The sequence below is a fragment of the Labrus bergylta genome, chromosome 5 (assembly GCF_963930695.1).
Source record: "Labrus bergylta chromosome 5, fLabBer1.1, whole genome shotgun sequence".
NCBI classification, from domain to species: Eukaryota; Metazoa; Chordata; class Actinopteri; order Labriformes; family Labridae; genus Labrus; species Labrus bergylta.
In genome coordinates, this window is record NC_089199.1 from 26954540 (window position 1) to 26979151 (window position 24612).

Consider the following 24612-nt stretch of genomic DNA (forward strand, 5'->3'; position numbering starts at 1 on the left):
CTTTTGTGATCTTCAAGCTACTCATATTGCATCGTCTTTGTCTAAATAAAAACACTTAACAGGATAAATGAAATAATACAGATTAATGGGAGAAGGGGAGTGAAGAGAATCTGAGAAGTCAAGATGTTTTCTAACTGCTACGAAGAGTCAGAAGTGCCGCAGATTTTTGTCCCGTTGTCCAAATAATCTCTGGATTGCAAACACAATAAGTCGTGCATGAGAAGAAAAAAATATCTACAGGCTGAATTTACAGCTTTTGTTTTTGTCTTATGTAATAAAGATAGCGATGATAGCAGTCGTAATATCAGATCACTCGGGGCGCTCTGGGGCGATCAGCGGACTGAAGTAAGAGTGAGTCACAACAACACAAGCTCAAGTTTAGTACACTGGAACAACACACAGCTTATCGTCCACTCTCTCTTATCAACCATGTTTTTCTGTCTTTCTCCTCGGTTCACTGCAGGATCACTTGCTCTGCTCTTTCACAACACCGACGTATGCTTCACACCAGCCACTGTTACTTACCGCTCTGTGGTCAACAGCAAGGATAAAAAAGCATTGTAATAGCAGTCAAGTAAATTAGACTACATAGGATAATGTTTGGGATGAAACAATTATATTGGAGAACCAGCTATGCCATATGTGTGAGACTTTAGTTGAAGTTGAAAAGGATTAACACTGAAAGGATAAAGGTCAAAACTAACCCAGTTCTTTATTTTCAAAACCCAGAAATCAATAACAGCTGAGCTCATTGATACTGCTATCGAGTCTCATTGGTCCTACAACGTAACATTATATCTCGAGCCAAGTCATTGGTTTGAAATCAAGTCACGCATGCCCAAACATATGTTGACTGTCTGGGCGAACCTGAAGAAGCTACTGGTGAAACGCGTTGTTCGCTCACAATAAAAATATAGTAAAATTATTTTTTAGTGTGCCACAGACTTCTGTTTTTTTCACGATTTGATCCTGCAACCGTGAGCACCAGGGAGCGTGTTTAGGCCTGTGCACGGGTTACCCTGTTGACCATACATTGATTATCTATTAAGGTTTTTTGAAAGAAATATGACAGCCAGCCAACAAGCACATCAGCATTGAAAATCAAGTTAAACTAAAATGCAGCATCTACAGCTGTCATCTCAGACTGCTGCAGCTGAAACCAGCAGGATAAAGGATGGAAGTAAACAAGTTGACATGGGTTAAATATACTGTAGGTCTTTCACACTTTGAAAAAACTCCTGATATTTGCTGAAGGAGCTGTATGTGGAACGCAAAAAGACAGAATTTTGCTCTGACTTCAACTGGAGTTTCTCCTGCCAGACCCCTAGTATTTTTTCCGCAGCAATTCCGAGTGAGCTGATATGAGAACGCAGCAGAGTATTCTCCAGTGAATTCAGCACATGCCAATGGGAGGGGGAGTTATGTTTATACTGTGGCTGTTGCACGGTGCATAGAGTGTCTGCATGCGACCGCTACAATCTCTGTGCATGTAATTAAACAGCTGCATTACGTTTTCTGTTCATCAGTATGTTGTTCTCAGCTCTTCTGTTGATTCAGTGATTCAGCTGAACTAAAGTCAAATATTCTCATTATAGTATTGTATAGCGGACTATGTTGCCCGGTCCGCTACTTCCATGTTGTTTTTTTACGTCCTGTCTTACCTCAGGAAACCACTCTAGTCCTGACTCCAGACGGATTTCACCGTACTTAACCTTCTAAGTTTTGAGTTTTCTGTCTTTTTTTCACCTTTTGAAATGTATACAGCAAGATTCAAACATCCAGTGTGACATGAATACCATAAAGAGAGTTGATAGACATTTTATTTTCATACACTTTGGTGTACCTGTTGTATATTTTGTATCGTATTCACATTGCGTGCACGTATTAATTCTGTGTGAGAGGGAACGCTTTTGCTCTCTGTGTGCCATGTTTGATTTCTCCTGATGACACCTGATGAGTTGACAGGCAGGAAACAGATGTGCAATTTACAGCCAATTAATTCCTCTCCCTCACCCGTTCTGTCTCGCTGTTGTACTTTACTCTCTGTGTGTCCGTCTGCCCCACGCATATCTCTAGGCCAGAACACACACACACACACACACTAATAACACACACACACACTAATAACACACACACACATGCATCATCATTTGGCTATTATGAAGCACTGTACTATATGTTTTAATATTTTTTCATGTTATGGTGCAGAAACTTTGTTTTTGTGACTTAAATGAAATTGTGATTTAAAATGATGGACGGTGTTCAAAGGCAGATAAAAAATCTTAACATAGATCTTAACATAAGTGTAAACTCATGATAAAACAAACATAAATATTGTCATTATTTTTGTGAAATAGAAATAATGTTTGTTATGCTCACACAAAGGCAGTTCATTAAATCCAAAGAGTGTTTGGGGCACATTTTGGTGATAGATTGCATTTTTTGGGCTTTGTTTTGTAAGAGAGAGGAGAAAAAGAAAACAACAAAGCAAGTGTAAGCAAAAAAGAAAAACGATATATTGTATAAATTAAAAAATAAGTAATGAATGGGCCATAGGGCAAGGATGAACAATAGTTTATTTATATTTAAAGTATGAGTACTGTGGAAGCTGCTTATTCTACAGCTTAGAAAGCAGAGTGTGGGTGAGGATGTCATCAACAGTGGGGTGGTTATTATTATGCTGTCTCAGCCTAACTTTAAGTCAACCTAACGTCAGGCTGAGAGCTGGAGCTGAGGCGGGGTTTAATCCTCTTGAAGCACCGTTACATCGCGCCGACCTGCCAATCATGTCAGCTAGCACCTGATGGATAACAGGTGTTGTTTTCAAAATTGAAACAGAGCTGTTTAAAAAAATATATACATATGTACAGTGTGTGCCAGTAATGACAATAACTAATTACTGACCTATTTGGTTTTTTGTACCAAGCTGTAAACATGTTCATTGATGCTGTAAAAACAGCTTTTTTGCCAGTTATGTGTATGTGACTTCTGGTGTTCGTGGAGCCAGCCTCAGGTGGACACTCTCCAAACTTTAGGATTTTGCACTTCCACATTGGCTTCATTTTTCAAGTCTGGAGGTTGCGGCTTGGTTGGAGCGCATGCTTTCAGTGGTCAACATGACACAATCTCTCTCCTAAAAGATCTGCACTCATTACAGACTCTCTGATTTCTTTCTTTTGTGTGGTTGGTGTGGAAGAGCAGAAGATTTCCTCTATTTACATGACTTAACTACTGTTCTTGGCCAAATTTCATCACCTCCCATTGGGCCTTATTGCTACTTCCTAGCAATCTGACTTCAGCTGCTGTGGTTTTCCACTTCTGGAGGAAATTACATTTAGGAAAAATCTCAGATTTCCCAAGCAAAGAAAAAAAAAAAGGAGGGGTTAAGAGTGCAGCTATGGCAAGACGGGAATAATGAGGAAGATAGAGAGGTTATACACCCCGCTAATTAGCCGAGGTCTTCACAAGTTCAAGGACGGATTCAATTTAGCTGATAAAGATTAGAGGATGAAGACGGGAGGAAAAGGGTGAGATGGGTGAGACTTTCACATCATAATTATCCCACTGGTTTTTTGGCTGGTGTCGCCTTGGGGAGTGTGTGTTAGTGGGGCGAAGGGGGGGGGGAGCAGGGGGACTCGGGGCTCAGGAGATGAGTTGGAGGGCTTCTGTGTAAAGCCTGGATGTCTTATCAGGGGGGCTGAGTTCAGCTAGGGGCGTCCCAAAGCTTTCCGGGGTCGACACTTTCCCTTTCAATTACTCCGCCGTTTGCACAAGTATCCACAGCCAAGGAGGATCATGGGTAATACTGGGGTTAAACACACATGCGTATCTCCATTCTTGTATGCATACAAATTGACTGTGCTGACACTTAAAAATCAGTTCAGCATAGCTACAGAGTATTGTTGAAGGCTAAAGTTCATCATGACGATGATATAAGAAAGCCCCAGGTTTGAATCTTATGAATATTTATTTTAAAAACTCACCTGTAAATCCTCACTATGGCTCCTCTGAAGGAGAGAGGCCAGGAGAATTTATCTTCTCTTGGATGAGGAGTAGAAAGGCATACAGTTTGATACTGAGTGAGTCACAGGATTTGTTTATTTCCGCTGAGATGGTATTTTTAGTATTGTTTTTTTTTCCAGGAAATGAGTAAACGTTCATTTATTGGCCTGATATCTTATGACACACAGGGACAGTATTAGTCATTTTGGGAGCTTTGGTTAAATGCTGACTTAGCCCCCCCCCCTCAACAATTATAAAATCCAAACCCAAATGGCACAATGACTTTCTCAAAGGGGTGTTTAAGTTATTTATTACTAAAAAGTAGAAAAAATAGAAAGATGCTCTCTGAATGTCATCAAATCCCTGCAGTTATAATAATGTCTGAGCTCTGGTGAGTTTCTTTAAATGTACTGCACACCTGTGTGAATGTGAGGGTCGTGCAAAAACAATCAATCCAGCAAAGTATCATGGTATTCGTTTTCACTGTGCTACATTGTTCCCCCCGTCCCCCGTTCGGTACATTAAATGAAATAAAAATATATTTTTATTCTTCTTAAATTCTTGTAATTACAACGATCCCTCCGCCTGTAGATGTCTCTGGTGAGTAGGCTGGTTCCTTGATCCTAAAGCTACCAGAAGCAAGAGAGAGAGAGAGCAGCAGTGGTGTAAATAAGGAGGTAAAAGAAAGACCTACAGCTCGGCAGACGGAGTTAGATTTGTTTGTGTGCAGCGCTCTTTATATACATATGCTTTTATGTGTCTGTGTCCAGTCAGACATACATCTACTGAGGCGCATACTCAGAAACACAAACACAGATGAACAGCCGTTCAAATTCACAAATTGGCAAAAAAACCTTCCAGTAAAAAAAGACAGACGCCAGAGTCTGTGCAGATAGTACCACACTTCAACTGGATTATAAGAATTCATTTCGATTCAGTTTCAGACCCTGTTTTTGGGACTCTCTCCTCATTATGCTTTGTGTTTCTGAAAACAGTTCAGATGAGTCGGTATGTGTTCAGTGACTTTTTCTGCACCAGCATTGTGTACTAGAGGGTGGAAACTAGACCCTGACTTATCAGGATGGGCATGTCTACATTTATTTTGACTAACATAGTCTACATACATATGATGGACCTACTTCCTTTGTTCTGACTACACTTCTTCCTGCTCAGTGCTGAGGTTATGTAACGCGGCACATGGCTAATTAAGGGAGTGATTATTCATGTGATAAGGATGAAGGACATGAAACACATTTTTAATGGGAAGTTTAAAATTACTAAAGAAATGTAAAATGACTGCAAAGACACTAAATTATCTCCCAATTTAATGTCTCTGCAAACCCTGTATCATTACTCTGTACAGATCTTTATGTTGTATTGTTGTGCATCCACCCACCCACCTTGTCATACACTGTGAAAACTATGCCTCTACCTGCAAACTGATTTGATGGAATAAATCAGAGTTTTAACAGAAATCTTCCAGTGCATCCTACTACATGAAATCTAAGCATTTTCTGAGCTCCTGATCTGTCCATACAGTACAGTTTTTTTTTTGTTTTTTTTCATATCTCACAGTACACTCAGAGGAGCAGATCAGACTGCTGCTTTTAATTAAGTTCGGTAGATGTACAGACAAACTTGGTGCAGGCAGGGAGGTGTAATGCACATCAACGCAGTTAGAAATGCTAACACAATTTACTTAGTGGTCCCTGTTGTGATTCTATTATTGGCTGCTGACGGCCTTCAGTAAACAGTGTAAGTCCAATCACATACATGAGGGGCATCTCATTAAGGGGGAAATGTGCCCTGTTGGAATTACACTAATTGAATTCCAACATGCTAAAATGTAGAGCACATGGAAGCCAATTCTCATCAGGACTCCAGGGGGGGGGAGCTATCAGCATTTTTAAAACCAGAATGAATCCCAGTTTAACAGTAATTATGGAGAATATAAAATAATGCTTTGACACAGAATCACAAAGTGTAGGGCCTCATGCCAAAACAAACTTTCTTCTGCTTGCTTTTGACAGTCAAACTCCAACCGAGCGATAAAGACAACGAGGTTTGAAATCACCACCAATCATCTGGAAACTTAAATCACACTATATCTTCAGAGAGATCCATATATAGCACATCTCATACCGTCCACACTAACATGACTGCTGCATGTGTGACAGGAATCGTCACATGTTTCATTTGAAGTCAAAGCTAATAATCCTCCGATGCGGTTAGGGAGCCACGAAGGCACGGACCATCATGAGGGAAATATAGACAGAAGCTGAATGATTTGCTGCTTATGAATCTGAAACCGTGTGAACGTGTGACTGACCCCGGGAACATTTTTTTTCTCTTTGTCTCTCCGCACAGTGGGATGCCATTAATGAGATGGATGAGTACTTCAGTCCTATCCACACGTACCAGGTATGTAGTGTTTTCAGTGTGTGGAGCGGGTGGATGTTTTATTTAAATTAACTCCTATATGATAATGTATAAATAAATACATTTGGTCACTGCTGGGTGGGTTATTTCCCCAATGTATTTAAATGTTTTTTCAAAACATGAATTGGGTTAAAGTAATAGAAGTTTATATTGTATTTGTAAAAAAAATCATATCCTGAGAATTTTCATTAAATAATGAAAAAGCTGTAATCCAACAACCTCAGCAACTTAATGTATTTATCTGTTGTGGTACCAACTGTATGGCAATAAGAGTTTGTTTCAGATGTCTTTCTCGTTCTTAAGGAAACAGTGTGAAACCTGTTTTCTGCAGCCTGGTTCACGTTAACGTTAATTAAAAAACCTGATCTCATGCTGACTCAAAGGTTACATGTGCATTTGGTCTCTGTCTGATGATTCTTTCTTTGGATTTGCTCTTGTCTGGGATAACATTATGTTAAGACCATCTTTCTCAGTTTGTTTGGGCACATAAACAATGAATCATGGACCTGACAAAACAGTACTCCACTTTAACCTACTCTTCTATCTACACAGTTAAAAGTGCTTTACAATAAAGGAAAAATAATGAATCAGTCAAAATAGAATTCAGTGGACTTCTTCTTTCAGACAGGATCCAGAGAAAGTACTGGAGCGCACAAAACACGTAAGCGTCTTCCTCAGAACAAACAGTAAAGGTAGAGATTTAAAAAAGCTAAAATACACTCACAGAGAATCATCCCTCATTGATTAATGAAAGAGGGAGGAAAGCAGGGAGTTAAGCAGAACTGTGACAGCACTCATGTGTAGCCCACTCGTAAAACACCCCATCCCAAATGTGATCATATTTAGAATATCTATACTATTATTTATAAGACAGACTTTGTCTCTAGAGAAATAGTTGCTAAGACAATAGAAACAACATTACAGAAACATGAGAGGCGTATTTTGTTCTTTGGTCCATGAGGTCCAACTGTGTTGATCCATCCCTCCATCCATGTTCAGCATTTAAAGAAAATCATTCATGTCAGTCAAATCAAAGAAAGACAGTTTAAAAAGAAGGAGAAAGGCGTTTCTGAATGGTTTTTAAAAGTTCATCAGTGATACCAAAATTAACTTTAAATGCAAAGACTTTCAGCTGCACTTCCACTTTCTGGACCTCCGTTATAGACTTAGACTCAGAAGACTGTATTTATCCTAGAAAGAGATTCAGTCCACCCAGGCCGTGCATGGACTGTGTTATTATATCGGGCAACCTCTAAAGAACGCTGACTTATAAATCATATTTATCACAGGAAATTTGAACAGTTATTACAAAGTTTATCTAAGAGAGCTTTAACGTTTAACTTTTACAAACATTTCCAAACTAAGAGAAGATTTATCATGTGTCCAATTCATGGTTGAGACTGCTCTGCTCTTAGATCTGATGAATGGTTGTAAGCTAGAAAACCACATGCTTAAAAAGCTTTTCCAATGCTGAATGTTTCTCCTGTGATTGACAATTTACCATTTTTGACTTTGTAGACCAAACAGTCATTAATGGATAAACCACCACAAAAATGAATCATGGAAATAATTGGGAATTGGATACTCTTACTTTTATTCAACAATCTGAAGATTTAAATGGCATTATGAAGTTTTCTCCAACAAATCTGGTGAGAGAACAAACTCATTAAAGTGTGACTTTTTATCTAGAATGAAACATTAAAATGCTGAGTCACACTTAAATCCGCTGACCTATAAAAGCCCATAAAATAAAGACACAAAAGTGCTCGTATTTAATTGTAGGATATAAACCCCAGTCACAATCTGAAAAACAGCAAATCTCTAAAATACAGACATTACATCAGTTTACCGCATGTAACTTCGGTGAATGTAACTTCAACCAGTGTTAACAGATGATGTGTGGAGAATTCTACCATCAGATAGGAAGTTACGTAGAGATAAGGACAGAGATAGAGATATTCATGTTAATTAAATGAAGTCAGCAGACAGTATCTCCACTTACACTGCTTTTAACTTTTAGTGATGCTGGGACAATTTGGTAAATTGATAAATGGCACACACCAGGAAACACTGAAGGATTTTTGAGCAACACATTTCCACCCCTCTGAGTTCAGGTTCATCTTTATGTCAGCCTATGCTTTTTCTTCTGAATACAAATAAGTCGTTGTGAAGAGCTACTACTGACTGCTGAAAGCCACACAGCTTCTTTAACACGCTGTAATAGTTGCTGATGGATGATGTACGTTGCTGCTACAGTCGCTGATGATAACACTTACTCTGAACCAGGTCTGTAATGTGATGAGCCCCAGCCAGAACAACTGGCTGAGGACGGTCTGGATCCCTCGAGAGGGAGCGAGGAGGATCTACATCGAGGTCAAGTTCACCCTGAGGGACTGCAACAGTATGCCTGGAGTACTGGGCACCTGCAAGGTAACCAGCCAAACACAGAGGAGAGGGTGGGGAAGCCAGCAGAGGAATATACATGTGTGGAAGACGTTCACGCTGTAAAACAGAGTTCTTAAATCACATTAAGTAACTTCTGTTGTGTATTAGTCTGTATATACATGTTGAAACACAATGAACACACATACAGGGTAAATAACACAACCTATCTGTTCTTTAGGAAACCTTCAACATGTACTACTACGAGTCTGACAGAGCGGTGGGCTCATCCATACGGGAGAACCAGTTCATTAAGATTGACACCATCGCTGCTGATGAGAGCTTCACCGGGGTGGACCTGGGAGTCCGACGGCTTAAACTGAACACTGAGGTAAAATGAAAACGCTGAACGAGGGAATGACATCTGATTAATATAATAAGGTAAATGGCAGTCCAGACACTTTGAAGAAATATTTCACTTTGGATTGTGAGTCCGTTCCAATTCTAAGCACGTACTCCTCCACAGGAGTTCAAGACAAGTTGGAAACATCCCCAGCCCCGCAGAGCCCCTGAGAGCCTCTTCCTGCCTCGTCACTCACAGGCTTATTGTGCTCACTTCTGCAGATCTGTAGAAGACAACAAACAGCCAGGCTCAGTTCAGAAAAGAGTTTGATATTGATAACAGGTTCAAATCAGAAACTAACTAGTGGAGCTTCTCTTTTATTGATTACATAGCTGCAAATATGAAGATATGGTGTAATTCAATTACACCATCTTAAATTGCTTCACCATTAAACTTTCAACCCAGTCTTTTTTTTAATTTTGTTTGTACTGAAGTGCCAAATGTTAAACTTTAAACAATGCTACAAAAGGTTCTTAAACCCAAAGCATGTAAATTCTGGCGCTCAATCAAAATAAGAACAAGAGATGACGTTGAGGCTGGGAAAGATTCTCTCGACTACTCGACCTCCAGTCGATGAAAACGAACTCCGAGTTGACCTCAGTCCAGACGAATGTGCGAAACACGCCTGAGGAAGAGAACATGTTTACTGACGATGTAGCCGAGTATCATTTAAATGAAGTCTGTGTCACAACAGCACATACAGAAACAGTACGGCAGCTTTCAGTAGCAGCTCCCGCTTCCTTATGCAGCGGTCTTTGATGTTACATCCAGTGTTTCCATGGCAACGATAAACATGTCGTGTCTGTTATGGATTTCTCTGGCTTTGATAACTGTTGGAAATATTTATGGTAGTCTTAAGTTCTCAACAACAAAATATATAATGTAGGTTAAGTCCATTTTAAATGTTTTTAAATGTTTTACTGCATAAATTTGACATATTACATCTTTAACTAAGCTGCTTTGGAGTTATTTATGTTTTAAGTTCAACTGTTGAACAATTAGTTAAAGTATGAAAGTCTGTTTGGGTTGAATGAGCAGATACATTGTATACTTTCACTTTTAAACAAGGCAACCACACAGAATGTGTTGGAAGTAGGAAGTTTTGTTGAGTTATAATCTCATCGAGGCTTTTTTTTAAGGATAAATGTTTTTTGTTTTTTTTAATCAGTTTAGAGCTCCCAGGAGAAGAACTTAAACGAGGATGTTCTCTGTCTCTCAATACTTACAGTTTCTCCTCCCCATTCGATGGCTCCAGTCCTGAAGCCCATTGAGTGTGAACACACAAATATTCCAAAGCAGCTAAATAAAGCTACATTTTTGGAAAAGGTTCTGTAATTTACTTCCAGCAGATGTCCATTTACGCAAACTCTGTTATTTTCCCTCTGTACTGCACCAAGAGATGATATTTCTTATAAAATGATTCAGAGCCAGACATGAAACAGTTCCTGTGAGCTGAGATTTTCATGTGTGCTACACTGAACTGTTACAGAGAGCGGGAGTTAATACTAATACATACAGGGCTGAAATACAACGCTTTGAAAAGTATTGAATTAAAACTTCTTAACTTAAAGATTTATTGTTGGGCTTTTTGTGGCTTTATTGTAGGGATAGGATAGTGGATAGAGTCGGAAATCAGGGGAAGAAGTCATTTAAGGATACCTTTCCGATGGAAAAGGACAGCTGTCATTAAAAGTAACGCATGAACACCAAGATTCCTTCAAGTGCTTGTGTCGGCGTGTCGGCATGTCCCCCCACCCAACGCTGTAAACCTAGGGGAAACACTGAAACTGGTCTACCAGCCACTTCTGCTAATGATGCTCTTCCACCAGTTTGATCTTGTCGGGGGAGCTGAGTTACTTTTTTAGGTCTGTACTTTGTGCATTGTTCTGCAGCCAGTTTCTAAATATACTCCTTATGATGTAACCTTCTTGTTATCCATTCTTTTTATTCTGATGTGCACTTTTATTATAGTTTCATGTTTATTTGTATCAGGACAAGCATGGAGCAAGTAAACCAACACTACAGCATTTAAAGCCTAATTTGCAATGACCGTCCCTAGATGGGCCTTTAAAACACAAAAACACTAAATAAAAGAGACACAAACAACACAAGAAAACAAGCAAAACCAACAGAACAGTCCTCTTTAAGAACTGTTTCAGGTCGGTTTTCCTTGTCTTTGTGTTCCTCATTTCCATTTATATTTGTTATACTGTTTCCAGTTTGGCCATACAGTTGGCCTTTAAATAAACTCTAAACAGTATTAAGATGGTCTTCAATATAACTTGGAGAACCCTGGTGGCAGCCTATTCTTGTTATGTTTTCCATCCAACAAGTATTGCCACTTTAAGAACAGTGAATCACAAAAAAAAAAATGCATTCAACATAGCTGAAACCATACAATGTGTGCATATAACACAAACTGTTATCACACAGTGCAGGGTGGAGAAAATGCCTGAGGCGAGTCGAATAGTAACTGTTGATTGAGACTATACAACATGTTTAATTTCTGGCATTTACATTAAATAGCAACAAAACAGTCCCCATTCTAACCCAAAAAGAATGGCCCATGTAAGCTCACGATTCATAATTAACTGTCTAATTAGCACACAGCGTTCATCAGGAGCTTTATGAGTTAGTTTGACTCTGCAAAATCCATTCAATCCGTTGAGTCAGTCTGTAAACAAATCTACTAATCGAGCAGCAGCGATGATGTTTCAGCATGCAGAGACGGCTCCTTTAAAGGCCGGAAAACAAACTAGATGTTTGCAATCTGTACATCAGCATACGGCTTGTTTTTCACATCTTGAATGAATACAAAATCAAGCGTGTGAAGAGTGAGAATCAGTATTCAAACATTCAGGAAACACTCACCAAAGATCAGCACATTTCTTGTCAATGGTGAAATGTTATATTTCCATGATGTCGGTGTGAACACTAACTCAACCACAGACTCATTTAACGTTTCACTTCAAAACCAGCCATTAAAATAGAGCTACTGGGGTCGCTGATACTGGTGTACTGATACGACTATAGTTCCTCCAATACCTATATCCAATACCTCTTTTAGACAGGCCTTTAGTCCAGCTGTGGCTCCATTGGTAGAGTCAAAGTTTTCTGTTAAAACAAGGTCCTTAGATGTTCTTGTGTTTCCAAAACAAACTTGTGAAATCGTGTTTTGAATCAGCTCCTGGGTGTTAACAAGATACTCAGCTGTGATATGATGATATTTTATGAAAAACAGGCATATTAAAGTTTCCCGGGTTGTTGTTGAAAGCGGAGCAGTTGATTAATGACTGCTGCCAGAGCACAACAGCAGACACCAGTTAAGAGATTACATTAAGGCTGTGTTCACACTGTTCATCCTGCTTTGTTCACGAGTTGTTGCAATAACCACACTTTGAGCTTTTAGTATGAACTAGTTAGAGAACTGGAGAGTTTTTCAAAAAGACAACTTTGAAAACTCTCGTAAGTTGTCCAGTAAGTCAAATCAAAGGCACAGATGTTCAGTGTGTTTGCAGGATGTTATAGTGTTGTTTGTAATGTATGTTTTTTTTTTTTTTTAAGATTTATTGTTGGGCTTTTTGTGTCTTTATTGTAGAGATAGGATGTATAGAGTCGGTAATCAGGGAAAGAAGTTATTTAAGGATACCTTTCCGATAGAAAAGGACAGCTGTCATTAAAAGTAACACATGAACACCAAGATTCCTTCAAGTGTTTGTGTCGCTGTGTCGGCATGTCGGCTTGTCCCCACCCCCCCAACGCTGTAAACCGAGGGGAAACACTGTACAGTAACTATCAAAATAAATGCACAAGTGCATTTATGTTTTTTTTTAGGGGCGGCTGTGGCTCACTGGTCAGTGGTCAGTGGTCAATCATCTCTCAACCGGAAGGTCTGAGGTTCAATTCCCAGCTCCTGCAGCCTCATGTCCGGTGTGTCCCTGAGCAAGACACTTAACCCCAAGTTGCTCCCTCTGCTCTCTGATGGACACTTTACATAGCAACCTCTGCTATCAGTGTGTGGATGTGTAGGTGTATCATGTTGCAAAGAGAGCACTGCATTCAGTGATACAACAACTGCCCTTATGGTAAATGGTAAATGGACTTGAGCTTTTAAAGCGCTTTTTTAGTCTTCTGACTACTCAAAGCACTTTGAAAACTGAACATTTGAATGTAAACGAACGAAACATGCTCACAAAAAAACCCTGAAAGTAAGGAAAAATCTAAAAAGTACACTTTTATTAATGACGCAGCCTACTCTGCAATTGTTGTCATTTTCAAAAGCAGCCCGACATTCACTGAAGTATCTGTGATGGGAATATCAAACCTCCTCTTCTCCTTTCAGGTGCGAGGTGTCGGCCCTCTGAGCAGGCGAGGCTTCTACCTGGCCTTCCAGGACATCGGAGCCTGCATCGCCCTCACCTCTGTGCGGGTGTACTACAAACGCTGTGTGGGTGTGAGCCGAAACCTGGCCGTGTTCACTGATGTGGTGACAGGAGCAGACTCGTCCTCTCTGGTGGAGGTGAGGGGACAGTGTGTGGATCACGCAGAGGAGAGGGACACACCCAAGATGTACTGCAGCGCTGAGGGGGAGTGGCTGGTGCCCATCGGGAGGTGTGTTTGTTCTGCAGGATTTGAGGAACACAGGGACTCTTGCGTGGGTAAGTTCACTCAGGTTACTTTTCTTGCCTTAGTTGTGTGGTGCTGTTTTAATGAGCTCCGTTTTGTTATCCAGTTTGGTGGGTTTTTTTCTGCACGTGTGGTTGCTGGTTAGAACCAAAGAACCACAATATCATACTCAAGTTCAAGCTTTTGCAGGTTTTACGTACCCGTCTAGGGTGCAACAAATTAAGAAAGAGAATTGTTCCCTCTCCGGTCTTCAGACCAAATGCTGCTAAAAATTATTAATTGCAAATAAAAAGAGCAATACCAACAAGTTAAGCTAAATGAGCTCATAACTATTCCTTATTATAATACGACCTTCCCGGGATAAAAACAAATTAAACCAAATAACAATAACTAAACCTAACTCCCTTACTTAACCAGCAAAGGCGATAACAGCTCACTTAAAAACGGCCTTATCTGTGCAGGGCTGAAATAGAGGGGTTTAAAGGCAGGAGTGGATTTTTGGCAAAAACTTCACTGACATGTTTTTATTATAAGAATTATTGAAACTGGTTGAAAAGGAGGATAATAAGTGACCTTTAACCAAACACAGGAGATAAATGTGTGTAAAAGAAGATCAGCCCTACTGCTTCAAACTACAGATTTACCCAGAACCACAGTTGACTAAAACCAAAAATCAAACTCTAAATCTCCAAGCAAAGTTTACTAATTTCAAAATCAGAAAAAAAGCAATTATTTGGAATCCAAGGAGAGAAGTCAAGCTGCCACTCAGAACGCCACTCTTCATGTGGAAGCCTTTTTCAAAGCTGGGATGCTGAGCATGCACTCCCAGAAGTCAAATCATGCTGACACCAGGGCCGTAACAACGGAACTTCGTTAAAGTAAATTCTTTGATTTTAAATTATTTTCTAAAATAAAGCTGTTCAACATACTAAGTGAATCCATTTCAGGTTAAATATCATTTGCCCTTCACAGATAGTGAATCTGTAAGAGAGCCGTAATGAAGTTCTGCCATCATCACGCCTTTGTTCTCAGACACTGCGTAGAAATGGTATCCCCGTGTGTGATTTCACATGGGCCTTACTTTAGCTGAGAATGAATTCTCCAGTCTTCCTCAACCAAAATAAAATCAGACATTTGGTAAGCACAGCTGGCCTTGCTAATCTCTGCTGCAAGGGAAACGACTAAATGAAGATGAAATGGTGGATTCAGAGATGAGGGTAACACAAACTGTCATATCTCCAGAGAACGCTGGAAGTTAGTGAACCTTAAGAGAGTGAGGTTAACTTCAGCCAGGCTGTCCTCAGGTTTTTTTTTTAAAGAAATAAGAATTAAATACATGCCAGGGGAGATGAAGTATGCACACAAGAGTAATGAAAACATGAAATGAAACAAAACCAAAGACTGGAAAGTTATCTGAGATAAGAGAGCTTCACTGAGTCTTTGTTGGAAACAGCAGTTTTACGACTAGACATCCTCTTCATGATTCAAACCGTCCTGATCACACATTTGAATATTGTTAATGATTATTACAGGCAGAGACTTATTTGTTTAACACAATTGAATTAATAGCCATCCCTCCTCCCCTCACACCCCCGGTCATCTTTCTTCAGTCCACTATTGAAAGAGACAGAAAATGCCCCAAACCCCACAGACTGTATGAGTCATCTCTCAGCTCTCTGCAGCAAGTCGACCAGACTGGAGCAGGCCTCAGTCCAACTTGGTCTGATTGCATATTAAAACCCGGATCATCATATTCTTTATCAGCTTAACAGTTACAATGTGTCTCGTCACCTCATTAAGTTGTTAACACTAAGGGTCTTTAGCAGGGCGACTGTCTGTCTCTGTCAATGTCATAAACCATGTTGTTGAACAAGACGTTATGAGGAAGTGGTTTATACTTAATTCATAGTATAATGAGCTTCATTTTTTATGTGCTGACATTTATACACACATAAGTGTGCACTCTTAAATTTAAAAGTCTTCAAAAATGCAATACAATTTTATTTGTATAGCACATTTCATACAAATGTAAACTCAACGTCCTTTACAGGAGACAAAACCCAAACACAATACAAACTAAGGCACAAGAGAAAAGTGATGTTTTAAGACCGTTCTTAAGGGAACTTAAAGGTCACATATAATACACTTCATAAAGTTTTTCAAAGACTAACCTGTGTCCCTGGTCTTTCTACAACCCCCCCCCCCCCCCAATTATGATAAAACTCCATCCTCTCCGTCTTTTTCCTGTTCCACTTTTCAGAAAATGTGTGCTCAAACAGGCCGTTTGGAGATTTTCCCTTCATGACATCACAAAGGGCAGTAACCCCTCCCCCAGGTGGGTGACACACCCACAGCGAGGAGTTTGTTCTGCCCACTAAGTCTGCCTGCATTTGGGCATGGAGTGAGGAAGCCCAAGCCACATCCCCTTCCAAAGAGGGGCGTGGTCAGACACAGCTCAGTTGGTTTTAAAGCTATAGACACAGAAACAGCCTGTTCTGATCAGGGCTGAAATAGAGGAGTTGATAGGCATGATAAAATACAGGATTAGAGTGGATTTTGAGCGAGAAACTTCACATGTTTTGGGGAGCTCTGAGACTTATTTAAACTTTTTGAAAAGGACGACAATATCTGATCTTTAAAGTTTCTACAGAGCTCAAGTCATCAGGCAGTTTGTTCCACAGATCGGAACAATGGTGACTAAATGCACTTTCACCTGATTTAGTTTTGACTTTGGGTAAATTCAGCAGAGCCATACCTGCTGATCCGAGGGATCAGATTGGGCTGTATCAGTGAGCAGGTCAGAAAGGTACTGAGGTGCTGTAGCGTTTAATGCTCTGTAGACCAGAAGTAAATGTCTGTGTTTGATTCTGTACTGAACTGGAAGCATGCAGAGGAAACGAAGCTGATTTTGTCTCAGGTTGGGTTTTTAAAACATCTTTCTACATTTAGCAATAAAAAAGATAGTAAAGCAAATAAAGGTTATGATACAACAATATGTATTATTGAACCCCCTATAAATTCATTTCTAATGTCAGAGTCAGAATTGGGCCTTAAATCTATGAGGACCTTATATTTGCACATCTTGGTGATGCTGAAATCCCCGGTGAACACTTACCGGTCCAGAAGTTAAAAGCAGCATAATAACATTTTTCTTTCATACTGACTGAATATGAAGCACATTAACAGGTATGAATGTGACCGAAGATGGATCTATTCTGGATAGGAATAGATCTGAAGGATGTACTGAAAAAAAAGTACTGAATCCTCAATTGACTCAATTGATTAAAATTTTTCAAATCTGACCCTTTTTTTCCACGTGGAGAAAAATGTTCTCAACAAAGACGCATAACCATCACAGTTGCCGATTTATTGAACTATCTCAGGGATTCCTCAGAGCTGAGCATCAGCAGAGATGTCTCTTCAATTTAAAAGTAACACATGACTTTAGAAAGATTTGAATGTTTCTAGTGAATCAAGAAGTCTGTTTGAAGTCATGACTGTGGATCAAGTAAATAAGTTCAAGGTCTGGCCAAAAGCTTTTTAGATGTTGACCAAGACCGCCGTCTAGTGCATGTAAATGCTGAGAAATCCCACATGTGTCTGAAGTTTCTTCCCTTGTTTCACCCTGATGAATGATGATGATGACATACAAAAGATTCTCCATCCTCTTTTGTTTTTTGACACCACATTCTGTTTGTTTTTTATCTTTTTTTTGTTTTTTTTTCACGGGGTTTTGATCAGCTGACCTCATGTGGAGACCTGTGCATATTTGAGGTTGCCATGGGTTACGGTAATTAAAACCTATTAATCACAGAGCGATGGATAATTAAACGCTAAAAGCAGTTTGTCAGCTAAACGAGCCGAACGAGACACGCAACAGTGGTTTGCTTGCATCCTCCCTCCTCCCAACATGCAGACACACCTACACACACACACACACACACACTTTCTCTCTGCCTCTCTCTCTCTCTCTCTGGCTTTCTCGAATATCTGTTGTGTCTTAACCAATCTGAGGGCAGCAGCAGAGATCCACTTGGTACAACGCAGTGTGAGCTTCTCTTCAAAATGTATTTAATGCGTGGGTGGTGGAGTGTGTGTGTGTTTGTGTGTGAGCGCGTGCGCGTGTGTGTGCCTGGTCAGAGGGCCACTCAGACTTTCTATAATTAGTTGCAGGCAATTAGCATCAGCACAGATATGCAAAACAGAGCCCATAAAGAAAGCAAAGAAGAGGATGGCAAAAATCACCTGCAGTCATGTTACGTTTATGGAACTGATTTTAAGGACATTTTTGTGTAAAGCTGTAACACACATTTGAAAGTTATCTGAGGTTCTGGGGATTGCATCTTTACAGAGGCTTAAATAAAAGCATAAAAATGTCTTGGAATAGAAATCCTTTTTTTTTTAATAATAATCCTCAGCTGGAGGATATGTTTTCACCCCGTGTTTTATTTACCATTACATCATGACGCCAGAGTAGAAAGTGGATTTGCAATAGAAGAAAAAAAAAAAAAAGCTCTTCAATATATCCTCCGCTGACGTCTTGTCTCTTCTGGCACCAAACTGGGTCGCCGTGCTAACTCACCCTCGCCAAAGCCAGCACAAAGTCACGCACACACGAGACCAGACAAGACACAGAGAGGGAGTGGAGGGCACGAGATGGTGAAAGGAAGACGGCTTAAGTGGTGCAGGCTTGTGTGTGTGTGTGTGTGTGTGTGTGTGTGTGTGTCTGTGTGTGTGCGGAGAGAGAGAGAGGGGAGAGAGAGAGAGAGAGAGTAGAAAATAAGACATGAATGTGCGTGAATATGTGTGTGTATATGAGCGTGCTTAAGTGGTTCTCCCCTGACAAAGGTGCAGAGCTTTGGCTGAGAGCACGACATGGTGTGCATGTGTGTGTGTGTGTGCATGTGTGTGTGTGAGCGCAGGGTTGCGTGACATGCCGTTAAAAGTGTCACAGGGAGGGAGGCAATGAAAGGCGAAGGAAAAAAGAGAGAAGAAGACTGGTGGAGTGGTTGACTGGACCCCTCGTCTACTTGAGTTTATATCAAAACACTAAGTCTGTGGGTGTGTTAGTGTGTGTGTGTGTGTGTGTATAGTTGTGCAGGTGTGGAGTGTGTGTACTGTGTGTGTGTGTCTGTGTAGTATGTGTAGTGTGTGTTAGTACTGTGTGAGTGTGTGACTGTGTACTGTATGCGTGCCTCCTGGTGCCTGTGAAGAATGGGCTAAAGTGCCCCATACAGTGAGAGCGATTGAGGACACACTGATATGAGACACACACACTTAGTCTGGTCGCATCTACTCAGCTCAGCCGGCCTATCCAAGCCTGAGACACACACGCACACACACATACACACTCTTACAAGGGAAAGGGGGTAGTGTGTACTCGCACATGTGGGTTAGCTCACTCCTCTGCTCAGTCAATGGGCCACAGCCCCTCCTCCTGCTCTGTGAACTGAACTGTGACTCTGATAGTTTGCGTGATAAATGGTCAAGTTTGGAAATAACACAATTAGAGCTGTCAGCTTTAACACATTAATCGTGATGTGATTTAGGTCAGAAAGCAATGCATTCATTTTTTTTTTTTTTTTTTTTACTACACTAGTTATTGAATTTCAGCGATTAGTAGTGATTTAAAAAGTGAATCACTTGACAGCCCTGAACAGGATCTCTCTACTATGTTAAGTTCACACTGCAAGTGGATTTTTTTAATTTTTTTTTTATGTAAAACATATACACTTATCACTTTCACATGCAGCAGTTCTCCCCTGGAAGTACTGTTTAATAGAGGTTAAAATCATCATTTCACTCTCTGACAGTATCACATATATATTCTATATCAAATCTCTAATGACATTGACCCCTGTATGAAGTTTTCAAAGGTGGGACTCTATTATTCTAACGTGCCTATCATGTAAAAGTTATCCAGAATCAGATATCAAGTACACTAGTTTATTAAGCCAAGCCACTTTAATTTAAAATTGAATATGAAACCATATTAATCTGTCTTTTGTTTTAAATACTTTATTAATCCCTGAGAAAAATTCTGGTTTACACTCTGTTATTGAGAGCTTCTCATAGGCCCAAATCACACACATGCGCAAACAGGACCTGTGGACATGCAGAGATGTCAGAGGGAGCTGCTACGCACTGCTACACAGGGAGCGCGCCAGAGCTTATGGGGGTTCAGTGGCTTTCTCAAGGGCACCTCGGCAGTACTCGGGAAGTGACCTGGCACCTCTCCAGCTACCAGACAACTGCCATATTTTTGGTCTGCACCAGGATTTGAGCTGGCGACCCTCCGGTTCCCAACCCAAGTCCCTACAGACTGAGCGACTGTTTTTAGCATAACATGTGTTACTATGGTCAGTACTGGTATGGCTTTAATTTGTTGTACATTTCTTATACATTTTTACACACTGTAGTAAAAAAAAAGGTACCAGGGAAAACTAATGACACTATTGATCATGCATAACAATGTGGAGCTTATTTGCGAATTGCTGCATTTAGTTTTGGGACAAAAGTCAGTTTGCAAAGCTTATTGTTAATTGAAGAGGTTTGATCCAACTTTGTTTTTTTTATAATTCTTACAGATCCATGCTCGCAGATCCACATGTTTATCATCTGAGATTATTAGGGTTCAAGATTTGTATTTTTGTCCCTTTGTACCGATAAAATCCTGACAAGAGCAAATAAGGAGATTTAGGTAATAGTTATGTCAGTCAGAACTGCCTGTAGAAAACATGCGGGCTATATCTAGTGTCTGATAACATTTGAATCTGAAAGGATTATCTTATGCTCTATTGAACATTGCCTTTATCTTTGTTTTCTTTTATTCTGGTTGAATGGCACATTTAGGGACAGGAATGAAAAGCTGAAATCTTCATCTCAACATTAGAAAGAACATTTTTTCTGATATCATGAAACGACCAAGACCAACTAATGTGTATGAAATATTAAAATGATATGCAATATTTCAACATCTGTATTGCCTCAGGAAATTTTACAGATGTGAAACAATGGAAGTTTTGTTAGTTTTTGTGTGGAGGTATTTATTTCAGATATCTGTCTAAGATGATGACTTTACTTGTAACTTTATTATAGATCATAATCACATTCTGCTGATCTAAGACTGGAGGGGAGTTCCTGTCATACTGATTAAAATAATGTGTGTTATATAACTGGATGGGTATGTTTGTGTTTAGGTGTAATTCATCACTTCTCCCTCTTAAGCAGACAGCATTTATTGGCTCCTCCGGTCTCTGAGGGTTTGTGGGATTGCTCAGAGCCTCTTTGACTCTCATGTAAGCAAAAACTCCTCTCTGTCTGAGAAAAGAGGAGGAAGGCTTTAAGAGGAAAGAAAGAGGTTGGGACACAATAAAAATCAGATCGCATGAATACAGGCAAAGGTGAGAAGACTCAAAAATTCAAAGACCGAGAGACAGAGATTATAAAACAAAGTAAAATGAAGGAGGTGAGGCGTCAGAAGAGAAGAAGGTGTGACATCTCGGCACATAATGTGATCATTATCTGTCAATGTGGCACCAATATAGAGAGAAATATCAGAGAAAGAAGGCAGCAGGCGACATGCAGGATTTAATATTGCTCTATTATAAATGTATTTTGATCACAATCACACGCACACACACACACACACACACACACACACACACACACACACACACACACACACACACACACACACACACACACACACACACACACGCACACACACAGGAGCTTTGTCCTTTCTCAGCCTGTCAGCACTTACCTCTGCTGTCACTCCTCCTCACTTTTGGTATCTTTCATAATTTTTCATATAATGCAGGTATGCAAGACAGACACACACACACACACACACACACACACACACTTACAGACGAGCACGCACGCACGCACGCACTCATGCTAGCACCTACAAACACACTCGCCCAGAGATTGCTGAAGCTTCAGAGACTGAGCTCTTCACTGACAGGGTGAAGCCCTCTCATTGGCCCTTTGTCCCAAAGGTCCACACAGGTGAAAACAGCTGACACTCATCTGTGGAATCGGGGGTTAGACCAGTGTAATGACCTGCTTATATACATATAGGATAATGTATAGTGTGCAGGTGGTTATCGGGGAAAGGAACCCGTACAGAAGGAGCCTGACGTGAAGATATTTCAGGGTTCCCTCATGTTAGATTGATAGATATAGATGGACTTTATTGTCTGTCCCAACAGAGACAGAAATTCTCCTTTGACAAGGCTTGAACAATAAACACAACTTACATGTTAACAACTGGTTTACTATATATTATCTCGCTCATAACTCGACGACTTACTTTTGAAAGTAATGATTTTAAACAATACAATTGATTTAGAAATTATTTGATTGATTTAAACATTATTTGATTGCTTTCCCTAAACAAATAGCCAGTTAAAATATACAGTTAAAGCTGATATATTGAGACATTTAACTCAGGCCAGGATAAAATGAGTTAACCTAGCTGTTATTACTCACATTAAACTGAACATTGGCGCCCATGGTGATCAGATCATGATTCATCGCAGCCCTTGTTGAGATTTCTGCCTCGTCATGCTTGAGTCTGTTGACATTTTCCTTTCCATCCAGCAGTCTTTAAACTCCACTGTATCCCATAGCACATTGCATTATGGGTTTTGTAGATTTCTCTGGCATAGCGTGCAGTTTTCTTTAAATCTGGATTTCACCGCTGTTATCCTCTCCCTCTCCTTTCACACAGTTAAAAAAAACAAAGTCAAAATAAGGGACTTTTTTCCGAGGATAATACACCAAACCCAAATTGTCTTCATTACTGCAAAAAAAAAACAACCTTTTCTTGTCATTGGAAAATGGAACATTTTGATAGTTGGTCTTAGGAAAAGTAATTTGTTATTATCACCTGACTTCTTGGAAACTGTGATAGGAATTATTTTCACTATTCACTGGCATTTCATCATTATCTGATAAATCAAAAAGATTCACAACATGTGACAACGTTTGAAGTACTCAAGTGAAAAAAATGAAGATGCAAAAACTGCAACTAGGCAAAATGTCTACTAATGTGTTTTTCACATCTGTAGTGTATTATAAAATTTGCTGATAAAGTTAAATCATTTAAGATGTTTAGTTGTAAGCAAAAAGAGAAACTTAAGCTGAAGTGTATTCAATGTGTTATGGTGATGTGTAGTTCGTGAACGATTCGTTCAAAACGAGCGAATCATCTGGGTGAACGAACTGAACTGAATCACTTACTGAAAAGAGTCGTTCATTTCTCAACTTCAGTTGCGCTCTCCTCTCTCCCGTCTCGTGTCTCTCTCTCCAGACCGTAAGAGTCGAGTTTAGGAACATCTATGTGCAAAAATTCAAAGTCTGCAGAAACGCGGCTTCTCCTACGTCCGTAACGTTCGGTTCTAGCCCTCCTCGATAAAAAGTTGGCAGTCCGACGTCATCGTCAGTGTGAGATCACTGATCTAAGCCCATTGGCTCGTTGTGGCAAGCCCTGCAGCTCATGTTGCACGCCCGTTAACTTCTGTAGCACGCCCTCGATATGCCGTAGCCTGCGGTAGCACAGTAGTGCTAAGTTGCTAATGTTTATGCTCCCCTCGGACAGAGCCAGTGGCTGCATTCCAAATATGGTAAAAAAGGCGGGACATTTCCGAGAACCGTGCTGAGCAACTGACCAATAACGACAGAGCGGATCAGCAGACCAATCAGAGCAGACTTGGCCCACGTGGGGTCTAACAGTGTGGGCTCAACAGAGTGTAGCTGACGGACTCAGAGCGTAGAGGGAGCAAGGAGGAGCAGTACATGAAAACAGACACTTTTTTCAGACTTTATCTATTGTGAACGTACAAAAGTAGGTACATAGATTAAATATACAAACCCGAAAAAGGGCAGAATATGAGCTCTTTAATTTCACTCAGCTGACTGTTTTAACATCCACTAACGATCGTGTTTCAGTCAGGACAGTGTGTGTGTGTGTGTGTGTGTGTGTGAGACTGAGGCTGGTGACTCGCAGTCTCGCTCGTTCACGTTCAGTCAGTGTTTTGTTCACTAAACGAACTGACTCGGAGGCGGAGCTCTTCCTCTCAGTCAGTCAGTGATTCATGTAGGAGCTCTCGTTCAGTTCGTTCACTGAACTCTCTTCCTCTCAGTCAAACAGTCAGTGAGTGATTTGTGTACTGAACGTACTGAACAGAACGGTCGGGGAAAATAAATGTGATTGTTTTAGCAGCTTTCAGTTTGCAAACTGTAGCTTTATCCAACTAAATTCTCAGCTCATTGGTTTATTATTCACCACCGGCTGTGGTCGTGTTTCAGCTTATTAAATTCTGATTCACAGACAGAGCTGCAGAGAAGTACTGAACGATTCGGTGAACGAATCTTTTGAACGAATCACTTTACTGAACTGATTCTACTGATTCAGTACACTGAAAAGAACTGCTTTTCTCTTTAAGTATCTCTTTATTGTTCAGGATTTAAAAGTTTTCAGTTGATTTGAAAGCATTTAAAAGAATTTAGATTAAATTTAAAGAGTAGATTGAATCTGTTTGAAAGTCTGTGTTTAAAAAAAAAAAAATTGTTTAAATGAAGTCATTGCAACTAAAATCATACAAGTGCAAATGATTTACGTGTTAAAAATGTAGCTTCTGCTTAAACATCTCAAACTACCATGCGACCCTCTCTGTAGACAGCTCTGATTTAAGAGTATGACAAAAAATGGAATTCTTTGTCATGTGCTGAATATTGTGTATTTTTTGCAT

The 24612-nt window shown here is 40.0% G+C and overlaps 1 protein-coding gene across 8 annotated transcripts in view; it reads left to right on the top strand.

The window, feature by feature from the left end:
• epha8 (eph receptor A8) overlaps positions 1–24612 on the top strand; it is a 125604-nt gene that overhangs the window by 52021 nt on the left and 48971 nt on the right. For all 8 annotated transcript variants that reach the window (XM_029277109.2, XM_029277115.2, XM_029277111.2 and 5 more), the window contains exons 3-6: positions 6370–6423; positions 8728–8871; positions 9065–9214; positions 13569–13884. In XM_029277109.2, the coding sequence (XP_029132942.1) occupies positions 6370–6423; positions 8728–8871; positions 9065–9214; positions 13569–13884 (664 nt within the window). The remainder of the gene's footprint in view (positions 1–6369; positions 6424–8727; positions 8872–9064; positions 9215–13568; positions 13885–24612) is intronic.